The sequence below is a fragment of the Tachypleus tridentatus genome, chromosome 6 (genome assembly GCF_004210375.1).
Source record: "Tachypleus tridentatus isolate NWPU-2018 chromosome 6, ASM421037v1, whole genome shotgun sequence".
NCBI classification, from domain to species: Eukaryota; Metazoa; Arthropoda; class Merostomata; order Xiphosura; family Limulidae; genus Tachypleus; species Tachypleus tridentatus.
This window is the reverse complement of record NC_134830.1, coordinates 50085707-50097779: the sequence shown is the minus strand read 5'-3', so window position 1 is coordinate 50097779 and position 12073 is coordinate 50085707. Positions and strand designations below refer to the sequence as shown.

The 12073-nt window shown below is 36.6% G+C and overlaps 1 protein-coding gene across 11 annotated transcripts in view; it reads left to right on the top strand.

The window, feature by feature from the left end:
- Positions 1-12073, top strand: part of LOC143252457 (serine/threonine-protein kinase tousled-like 1) — a 74458-nt gene that overhangs the window by 32921 nt on the left and 29464 nt on the right. Inside the window, exon 1 of one of the 11 annotated variants that reach the window (XM_076504613.1) lies at positions 1938-1983. The exons of 7 other annotated variants lie outside the window; for them this stretch is intronic. Coding sequence is in view for 2 of the 4 variants with exons in the window: in XM_076504604.1 (XP_076360719.1) it covers positions 2968-3041 (74 nt within the window). In the remaining 2 variants the exon portion in view is untranslated. Of the gene's footprint in view, positions 1-1937; positions 1984-2084; positions 2386-2619; positions 2640-2952; positions 3042-12073 lie in introns of those variants that run through there. 3 more of the 11 variants (XM_076504605.1, XM_076504614.1, XM_076504604.1) reach the window with 3 other exon arrangements.

The window sequence follows — 12073 nt, the reverse complement described above, 5'->3', positions numbered from 1 at the left end:
CACGCACAGTGAAATCCACTGTTACCTGGAAATATTACTTTAAATTACATCGTGGTTGATTGATGGACGAAGAGACTGATGCCGGTTTAATGACGGATGGAGCTAAAACAGCGGATGTGGTTTATATTTCACACTTTCGTTATTTCACAAATATGCCATTACCTTGCATGGTTCAGGATAGTTTTTAACTGTTAGACAGGAGTGTGGTGGTTGAGGATACATCCCCCTCCCTTTTAACTTATTCTGCATTGACATAAAACAAAAAACTGGAATAAAAAGAGATTGTTTTTACAGAAATGGAAGAATACACAAAATATTAAATAGACACCAAACGATTTATTGTTTTGTAGTTACGAACAAAACTACACAAAGGGTTACGTGTTCTGCCCACCACGGGTATCGAAACCCGTTTTATAGCTACTTAAGTCCGCAGACCTACCGCTGTAATACTTGAAGGCAACCACAAAACGGAGTGGCAACTTTTTATTTTTCGGGAGGGGATTTCCCCAAACCTAAGTACTGGTTTCGACCCTGGTTGGAAATATGGTACGCGATTGATAGGGACGAGTCAGTATCACGCATACTATTAGCTAATAACGTTATGAAGGCTTTTCTCATTTGAAAAGTAACAAGTGTGATTTTGTTTAGGGCGATATGCCTCATGAAAAGTATTGACTATATGGCAAAGTCTAAAGTTATTGAATATCTAAAAAGGCGTCAGGAGATGACAGTGTGATTTCTCGGATAGCTTATATTGGTTCAAATAAATTGTAGACATCTTGAGAATACGTTGAAATCGCATGGAGTATCTTATGGAAAACTGTTTATTGATTCAGCCAGTAAGATATTTTTGCTTATCGACTGACACGTTACGCTTATTTGTGGCCGGTACGTATTGTATACGTCCAGAGGGCGGTGTAGAAACTATTAGGATGTGTTTTTAGTTTTCTGAAAGTCACCCTTTCCTGGAAAAACTTATCGATTACTTCTCATCTTGGTCGATATCTCCTGGTGATCCATTTGGACAAACGATTTCATGTCTTGCATAATCACTTATACGTTTCTACATTATATAAACACAAGGAAAATTGTATAAGAAAAATAAAAATAAAAACCCAGTTTCAACTTGGTTGGTTATTATCGAGCTAAAACATGGAGTTACTACTTTGTCTTCTGTGGAAACTATGGAGTACATATATGTCGTTAAAAACGTTTTGTTTAAAACACTGGTTAACTATTTGGTAGAGCTGTAGATTTAGGGTTCGAATCTCTGAAATATCAAGAAATATTTCATGTGAGTGCTTTATGAAAGTTTTTTTTTTTTTAAATTTCGCGCAAAGCTACACGAGGGTTGTCTGCGCTAGCCATCCCTAATTCAGCAGTGTAAGATTAGAGGGAAGGCAGCTAGCCATCACCACTCTTCGCCAACTTTTAAGTTTTCTTTTGCTAACGAATAGTGGGATTGATCGAACAATATAACGCCTCCCACGGCTGTAAGGGTGAGCATGTTTTGTATGATAGGCGTTATAAAAGTCGCAGTCAGTCACTTATCGTGCATAGTTGGTAGGGTACTGCTGACTGGACACCTTTCTGGTCAATTGTTCAAAATTAGGGACTAGGTCAGATAGCTTTGCCAGAAATACAAGTACGAAAGTTAAAAAACAAATTCAGTTCATGAAATGAACTCGAGTTTATTATATATCAAATATAATTTATAGTAACTGGTTTTAAATTGTTTGTGTGTTAATTTACGATAATTTTCTAGTTATTTACTGTGTGATTTTACTATATTCCGAGTAATAAAACTTCATGGTTTAGTTACATGTATACATTGGTTTACAGAACATTTGTAGGAACGCTATTTAGGTTTCTTGTTTGTGGTGGAAGTTTTAAACTATACTAGAGGTAAAGTGTGACATACGTATAATCCTCTCACAAAACATCACCACCGGACCCCTCCACATGATGAGTGCGTGGTCCCTTGTAAGTAATTCAGATAAAAGTTTTTTTGTTGTTGTTTTTTGTGTATGTGTATATAGTATTATGCACATGTACATATATGGCACACACACCTTGGTAGAGTTACGTTAGGTCCGCGGGCTTTGACCCACAGCCAGGGTTGGTTTCTAGAAGAACTTCGGTGGAGATGACCGCCTCGCTCGTGAAGGCATGTTTAAAGAATGAAAGACAGAGAAAAGACGATATATCTCGCCGGTTTGGCGCAGCTACTATTTAGTGAAAGAACGAACGAATAAGAGAAAGTCTGTCGGTAGGGAAACGAGCTGAGATAATGTGGACCTAGCACGAGGAAAGCTGACATCGCCGTGCTGTTGTTTAGAAGCCAGCTCTCATGTCTGCCGTGTTGTTAAGGAGCGTTCACGAGGGGTAAGTTAGACCTACTAAACGTTATCAGTGAAGTGTGACTCGCCTGGTAGTTGAGCTTTAATATTTGTATTTTATTCTGTTTGGATGGGTGGCGAAATCAAGTCGTAGCATACACGGCAGTTGTTGAGTTTGATGGATGGATAGATGGTTGAATAAAGAGTTTGTGTTGTCGTCGGCCTATAAACCATTTATTGTAACGTTAATATCAACTTAAAATCATGGCGGAATGAAACACCCTTTCACTTATTTCAGAGGTGTGTGCTGCTAACGAAAATTCAGTTCGAATGACGTAGGAGTTAATATATATAGTATAGTCCCATCTATATTATTAGTCATTAGTATATAAAGTTGTGGTGTTTTTAAAGACAGGAACACAGCCAAGAAGTTCTTACAAAGAACCACAATAGAGGAGAAGGGGCTAGTGTACAGAATTTTGTTCTATATTGTTGTACTCCCCTCCCCTCCCCTCTTGCATGGTCTGCTGCTATCCGTCGAAAGGTTGACAGCATTGTTCAACGGCCGTCAGATACAAGAGGCGAAATGTATGGTAGACTTAGTAACCAGTAAATATGGCCTCCAGTAATGCTTGGAATAAGTTCGTTGTGGAAAACATCAAATACTGGGCGTACGACCTATGTGGTCAATACTTTACGATTGTGAGACACTGAAAGATAATTTGCTTACAGTGTGTGTGTATATATATATATATATATACACTCCATTCTATACCAAGGATAGATAATAATACCTTCGTCTACATTTATATTTTTGTTAAAGTTTTAAAATTCCATGATCTGTTTTTCTAGATTATTATATAACGAAATAAAAAACTTTGAAATTGAAAATAATATTGGTGTTTCGTAGGGACTTACGGGGACAGTAAAAAAAAATCAGAAAGGATAAGGATCAGATGATAATAATTTGCTTCATTAGTAATTCTGTTTTTGCCTAACACGAGCTTTTTTCTTGTTCGGCAGAACAGCAATTATGGTTACTTCTGTGTGATTTGAAAAATTATATCCTTATGTTTGTTTACAATGTACGTGGAGAAAGAAACATCTTAAGTGTACTAATTAAAGGTGGTTCAAATTAGCATAATTGATCTGAACGTTTTGTTTACAGTCGTGGGGGAAGGAGGGGGTACAAATAAACGAATATTGAAGTCTCCATTCCTTCCCTACTGAAAATGAAATTTGGCGATCTCTTCTTTTAGAGAAACGCCTCTAGTCATTCGTAAATGTTCAAGGTCACATTAGTATAGAGGGCAAACATGGGTTTGAAGATATTTAATAAAAGTGTAAAACTAACAGTCGAATGTAGGATAACTATCACTAAAATTTAGTAATGTTATGTGATAATATGGACAGAAAGAAGGTGATAGTTGACATTTTTTATTATGGTGATTATATATGAAATTTTCACTTTTTGTTTTATACCAAACTTATACAGTATTTTTATGTGATCCTATTGCATTAATTGTCTAGCAAAATGTAAAATGTCCTGATTTTGAGGGTGTTATGTTTAATTATTTGTTTACTTGTTAGCAGTATACTGGTCTACAGTATGTGTATAGTTCATGTTTCAGTGAATGTGGATTGCTTCCTTGGTTCATAAGAAAATGGCTGATCTAAAGATGTAAAAAAAATAAACAACTGTAATCATCTGTTGTTGACTCCTGCGTAGAGAGAATTGGTCTGATAAATATGATATCTATCCACTATTATTATAATTATATGTTGTTTTACTCCTGTGTAGGGGAATTGGTCTGACAAATATGATATATATCTACCAGTATTATAATAATCTGTTGTTTTACTCCTGTGTAGGGGGAATTGGTCTAGTAAATATATGTATCTACCAATATTATAATCACCTGTTGTTGACTCCTGTGTAGAGGGAATTGGTCTGATAAATATGATATCTATCCACTATTATTATAATTATATGTTGTTTTATTCCTTTGTAGGGGAATTGGTCTGACAAATATGATATCTACCTACCAGTATAATAATAATCTGTTGTTTTACTCCTGTGTAGGGGGAATTGGTCTAGTAAATATATGTATCCACCAGTATTTTAATCATCTGTTATTGACTCCTGTGTAGGTGGAAACAGTCTAAGAATAAGAATCCAAGAGGACTGAAACTGTTATTGACTCCTGTATAGGTGGAAACATTATTATCAGTGTGATATGTTCTCAGCAGTACTATAATTACCTGCTGTTGACTTGAAATAGTGTTATCAATATGATATGGCCCCAGCAATGCTTTGTTTATCTGTTCCTGACTCATGTAGGTGTAAGCAGTCTTATTGCTATTATATGTTCCTATTTATACTATAATCATCTGTATGTTATGTTCAAAGTAGTACTATAATAATTCATTGTTGACTGCTGTGTAGGTGGAAATGGTCTGATTGTTGTGATACCTATAAATTGGTATTATTATCACCTGTTTTTGACTCTTGTGTAGGTGAAACAGTCGTATTGGTTCTGTGATTCTTAATGTTTTTGTTATTGTTTAATTTTATGATACAAGTGTTTTCAGCTCAATGAAACCTGCTTTTGAACATTGAAGAAGTCATGTATGTCCTGTTGTTGCAAGAGACATAACTGTTGTGATGAGTAATATGTAAATAAACTTCCTTAGCATCACTCGACAAGAATTTGATAAATCTCTCAAAAGCTAAAGTTGATAGTGTAATGTTTGCTGTTTGATACAAGTTTTATCTGTCTGTGAATTTCTTTTTGTTCTGTAGCATTCTCTTCATCTGCATTTTCTATCAGTTTGTATTTTGGTTCAACAGCTATGGGCTTGGACTGAAATGGATGATTGTGGGGCCTAGGCACCTTGTGTACATATGCCATACCAGCTGTATGAGTTAAACCAATAGTTAGATAAATTATAGATGTATAAATTATTAATTCTGGTTTGAAATCCTCTTGATGTGGATTCCTGTAGGTGGTGAGGGGACCTCCCAGAGAAGGTTGTGTTCTTTCAATTTACCTCCTCTGGGATCTAAGCATCCACCCACGTTTTCACATACATAGAAACCCATGAAAGAGAGGAGAGGATCATGGTGGTTAAAGGATCCATATTTAACACACAACTTTGGACTTGAATTCCTGTATACAGGTAGCTTTGAAGTGCATCCCCTCTAGGGTCAATCAGCTGTTCCACCTGGGTTAAGGTAAACGAAATACCAGTGTTGGACATTCTCAATGAGTGTTGTGGACATTGTGTCTTGTGCTGGTGTTTGGGTATAGTGCTTATGAAATCCTGGCATTGCTGCAGTATCCTTATTTGGCACTGTAGTGCATCCCCTCATGGGGTTCCATAGTGGGTGGTTTCAGTGGGCACTGAAATATTCTTTCTTTATTATGGATCTATCTTGTGGTGGTGGCAAGGACCATGATTCCTCTGAGTGTGAAATAGACCCTTATTATGTTATTTGTAGTGGCTGTCACTCAATTTTGTTCATACCCTAGGTGGGTGGAAGAAAAAAAAGTACAGCATTTGAAAATGGCTCACAACATTTCTTATCCTGATGCTGAAGTTACTGTTCACCATTCTGTCTCCATGTCTCCAAAAGAATCATTCTCAAACCATGTGAAAAGTCTTTTGCCCTCCATGGTTAAGAAAGTTGATGAATCAATGTCAACAACCATTTCTGTCTCTACCATTCCTTGTAGCAGATCCTGGGATCCACTTCCTTTGGTTCTGGGTGTGGGTGTTTCTTCAGGTCCATCTTCTTCTTCAGCCCCAAGATGCAGAATGATCATTCATTCATGCCCTTAATCCCTGGAATCTTCTTCCAATGACAGAGATCTGTCTAATTGAGCCAGGGTAGGATCTATGGAGGTCCATAGACCTCCTTTGAATAAAGAAAATAAAGAAAAAAGATGTGGTTGAAAACAAAAGTGCTTTCCACCAAATTTGCCTATACATTAGTAAAAATGGCCACTTTAATACAGTGGAACTGTCAAAATTTATGTTCTAATCTGGATGATGTCAAAGCACTAACTAATTCTTACCATCTTGTGTGTCATTTCTTACAGCAGTTTTCCTTGTATAGAAATGGCACATTGTGCAATGGACAAATACATGGAGTGGTAGTACTGCTGGTTGATCAGCATGTACCCACCCTGTCTTTGCCACTCAATACATTCTTGGACACTATAGCCATCTATGCTTCCTTGGGTTGTACCATTCCTGTTTGTTCTCTCTACCAGTTTCCTGCAGAGACATATGATCCGTCATATCTTGAAGCTCTCGTTGAACAGTTGCTGTCTCCATTTTTAGTCCTGGGGACTTTAATGGATATAATCGCCTCTGGGGAGGTGCTGATATTGATGGGAGGGGTTGCTCCATAGAGCATATGCTCTTAGATCACAGCCTTTCTCTCTTCAGTAGTGGTTTTTATACTTATTTTCATATATCTACTCAGTTTTTTACTGCTATTGTTCTCTCACTCTGCTCCCCTTTACTATTTTTTTACTTTTCATGTAGGGTTAACAATAACTTATAGGACAGTGGTATTTTTTCTATCATTTTGAAAGAGACAAGCCGTGGTCAGTGCCATCTGACCTGCATTTCCCAGTTGAAGCTGGATCAAGCCAACTGGTCTTCTTTTACTTCTCTCATGGAACTTGATCATGCCATTGTTTATAAGTCATCTGTAGATGACTGCATGGCAGCAGTGACTGATTATCCAGGCAGCCATTCAACATACTCCTAAAACCTTAACACATTTTCCACAATATCCTCATCCGTGGTGGAATCCTGCCTGCCACATGGCATATAAGTCTCAAAAATGGGTCTGAGATACCTTTCGTAGGTATCCCACACTTTCAAACTGCATCACATTTTAACAGGCCTGTGCACATGCTTGGCAGGTAAGATGTCAAAGCCAGGATGAATCTTGGATTAAGTTCTTAACCAGCATCTCTTCTACCACTAGTTTCAAAGTCATGTGGGACAAGATTCGGAAGGTCAGTGGGCAATATAATTCTGTTCCCCTCTTGATCTTGCTTTCTGATGGCCAGGAAGTTGCTAATGCCCAAATAATCACTGATACTCTTGGCAAAAGCCTTTGCTAGGTATCTAGCACTTCTGCTTCATCCTCCACCTTCTTAGCCATCAATACTCTGGCAGAGCGAACACATCTTTCCTTTCGGGCTGATCATCTCTATGTCCGTAATTGCCCCTTTACACTGGTAAAACTCAATTTGGCTCTTCATTGGTCTGGCAGTACATCAGTCAGACCTGATGATATATACTATGAGATACTGTGCCATCTCTCTCCTGCTTCTCTTGCTATTCTTCTGGTTGTTCTTAACAAGATCTGGTAGAAGAATGTTTTTCTTGATGTGTGGCATCAGGCTGTTGTCCAACCTTTCTATAAGCCTATGAAGGATCCAAGGATTCCTTCAAACTACTGTCCAGTTGCTTTGAAGCTGTTTCTGTGAGATCTTGGATGGTTAATGTTCATCTTGTTTGGTTCCTGGTATTAAACAACCTCCTCTCACCCACCCAGTATAGGTTCTGACAACAGTGCTCCACTGCTGACCACCTGATTTGACTTGAAACATTGATCAGAGATGCCTTTCTCAAGCAACATCTTGTGTTAGTATTCTTTCACCTTGAGAAGGCTTATGATACTACATAGAGGTATGGCATTTTGCAAGACCTCCATTTATACGGGTTACATGGCCATTTGCCCATTTTTATTAAAAATATTTTAATGGGCAGGTGATTCCAGTTTCGTGCAGGTTTGACATTTTCCTGTTCATTCCTACAGGATCTTGGAGTTTCTCAAGGCTGTGTCTTGAGTGTCGCACTTTTCAGTATAAAGATTAATGCCATTACTGGACAACTTCCTCATAGTGTTGCAAATGGGCTCTATGTTAACAACTTTCACATTTTATATCAATCATTGAACATGAGTATTATTGAGTGGCAGCTACAGACTGCCCTCAATCATTTACTGAAATGGACCACAGTAAATGGTTTGTTTTTTTTTCTCTAAAACTATTTGCATGCACTTTTGCTACCACAGAGTATTCACTCTGATCATGAACTCCATGTCAGTGAAGTTGTGCGTCCCGTTGTCTCTGAGGCAAATTTCTTGGGGTTTATCTTTGGCTGTAAGCTGACCTTTATATACCACACATTAAGCAGCTACAAATCAAATGTACAAGAGCAATGAACATTCTCTGAGTCCTCTCTTCCACCTCTCGGGAAGTAGATTGATGTTTTGTGTTAAATATTGTGCTCTTATTCAATCAAACCTGGACTATGGGTCTCTGGTCTGTGGCTCTACCAGGACCTTGGCCTGAAAGATGCTGGAACCTTGGACCTTCTTTTGTTGTTCGCTGAAAGATAAATTTCTCAACAAGTGGGTTTCTCGTCATCACTGATGCTGGAACTCGTTCATAATCAGGGGCTTCTGCTGTGCATGGGAGCTTTTTTCACTTCCCCATTATAGAGTTTGTTTACAGAGCCTCGTGAACGAACCTCCTTTACACCTCTGCCATTTGCAACTGTTTTTACTGTATGCTTCAAGACTTTGATCTTTACCACAGCATAATACTTGAGGTTGTTTTTTTTCTTCAGTGAGCCATGTTTTTCCAGAACAGACGATCTGCCATTGTTCCTTTTGGCCTTTCTATCCAGGCACATTTGGATGAATTTGGTCTGTCCTTAGATAACATTGATGTATCTACTGGTTAGCCCATTCACCATAGCTTATTACTATCCCAAAATGTGACCTTTCTTTGAGTCATCTGAGAAAGGCAGATACTCCTGATTGCAAGTACTGTCTTCTGTTTACTGAACATCTTTCAAACAATCCTTTCATTCCCATTTATACAGGTGGTTCAGAATCAGGTGACTCTGTGGGCTCTACCATGGTTTGTTGTGGTTTGGTGGCTGCTCATGGAATCCCTTCCATAGTTTCTTTGTTCACTGCTGAACTGTATGTTGTTTCTTTTGCTCTGGATCACATAGAAATTAAGCAGTACTCAAGTTGCACTATTTATTACTGACTCACTTAGTTCTCTACTGACACTGGAACTGCTTCATGTTAGTTCCCACCAATATTCAAAACCAGTTGTCCCATTTCTCTTTAACATCTACTTCTATCCAGTTCTTCTGGATACCAGGATATATTTGTATTTGTGGGAACGAGCTTACTGACACTGTAGCTAAGTCTGTCTGGTCTGGTGTTATCACTGTTGTGCCTGTTCCATACATGGACCATGGTCCTGTATTTGCAACTTGGCTCAGCCCAAGTTGGCAGTCGACTTGGAATGAGCAATGTGAATACAAGCTTTTTCAGATAAATCCCTCTATTGAACTTTGGCTGTCTTGTTTCTGCAAGGATCAAAAAAGAAGTTGTCCTAACTAGACTACGCACTGGTCACAGTTCTTTAATTAATTTTTTACCAGTGTTTGGTGCAGATAGTTTAGTTGATTTGCACCATAAAATGCCAAACAAACAAACAACTGGTTTGAAATTTAAGTATTTATATGCATATAATGTATACTTGCTGTTTATGTTTGTCAATACATTGTAATTAAATATCAGCTGTATATTTATGTGAATGTGAGTACAGAAGTTAATGAGTCTATACAAAAATATATTGTATAACTTAAAGATATAATAAAGTTTTTACAGTTAAATGTGTATATCATGTTTATACTCGTATTATTTTTTGGCCCTCTAAAATTAACTTGTAAGGAAAATTTTCGTAGGCACTCTGCTTATTGTCCCTAATAAGTAATCTGGCCCTGCTCATAGCATCCTCCACAGGCTTCTACATATTTTTGATAATTAAGTTTATAAAGTCTTAACCACTTTATTTTAGAGCATCTAAGATTTTGGGACATTAATGTTTTGTTATCTAGTTACTATGATATACTCTTTTAAGGAGGGTATCAAGGTATCTGGATTTTTTGAGATTTTCATAATTTTGTAATTCTCTTTTTTCCATTATAACATTTTGATAAGTTTATCATAACATTCTTGATTTGTTCTAAATTTTCCATCTCGTTTTTTAATTGTTATTTCCATTTATACTTGTCAGTATGGCCTGATGGTTCAGATGCTTTACTTACAATTGGGTGGTAGTGAGTTTTAATCTTTGTCACATTAAACTTATTTGCCCTTTCAGCTGTGGGGATGCAGTAATGTGACAGTCAGTCCTACTATTCATTGATAAAAGAGTAACCAAATAGTTGGCTGTGGGTGGTGTTGGATAACTGCTTTCTCTTTCTATCACAGCAAAATTAGAAATGGCTAGTGCAGGTAGTCCTAGTGGGGTTTTGTGCAAAGTTTAAAACAAACCAAACTTGCCAATATTGCAAAAATCTCTAAAATTTTCATATAAATGTTTGAGGCTATCTTCAGGTCTCCATATGAAAAAGATGTGAAAGGCTTATCATATCACAAGAATTCTTATCCTAAAATTATCGTTATCTTATTTAACTGTAGGAAAGACGACAAGTGAATTACATGTAATTTGTAGATGAAAATGAATTGCGTTAAAATGTTTGAAGGTTTAAAATGTGATTTATCACAAAAGAATAACAGTTTGAACAACACTTAGTATAGCATGTAACTAGCTTATACAGAAATAAACATTTTTCTGTTTTAAACTTTTAAAACATAAACAACATTTGAACAGTAGCCTAACTAATTATTCACTGTTACTAAGTCATTGTTAGATATTTTTAACTTCTAAGTTGTCTGAACCACTACCTTAACTCAGTGTAACAGCTCTGTTGTTGATTTATTTCTAGCATTCTACATTAGATGAGGGTTTTTCTTATTCTTGAGAAAGTTTGTAGTCTAACACTACAACATTACACTCATTGGCCACATTTGTTTCACCTAAAATAGATCACAAAGTATAGAAAAATGTTATATTTTCAACTTTGTAAATAAAAGTAGCTGCTTTTGCATCAAATTATTCTTGTAGCATGTTGTCATACATTTTGAAATACAGGAAGGCTGTGTTATCTGTTATGTATTTAAAAATAAGAGATTAAATTTAAACCTCATTTGTGTAGTGTGCTTGAATATCATGTTTTAATGTACAGTAAAGATGGGTTCACTTTGCGATGTAGTTATGGATGTCATTATTGATGTGTTTTAAACCAAAAGTTTGAAGTAGTGAAACATGTTGTAGCCACAAAATTATGCTCGCCTGATAAAATTAGTGATGAAATCAACAAAATAAATCAACATCAACAAATTTCCTCCAAAAACCATTGAAAAAATACACACACACATACACAAGAAACAACAAACTACAAACCTTTACACTGCTGCATACCATATTTTCCCAATACCAGCAAAACAATAACCAACATTTGAAAGGAACTTGTAACAAAAGAAATTTCAGTAAACACCAAATGTATTCAAAAATGAGGAACAAAACTAAAGTCCATACTATGTAAAAACTACACTGACAAACTCAACACCAACATAATTTATAGAATATAATGCAACAACTGCCACAACTTCTATATTGGAGAAACAGGCAGAAAAATGAAAACTAGATTCAAAGAACAGAAAGAAAAAAAAACCTTCACCCATTTTTGAATACTGCAAATCAAATAAACACAACAAAACCATAGAAAACACCCAGATATTATGTAGGAAAACAAATATAAACAAATGAAAA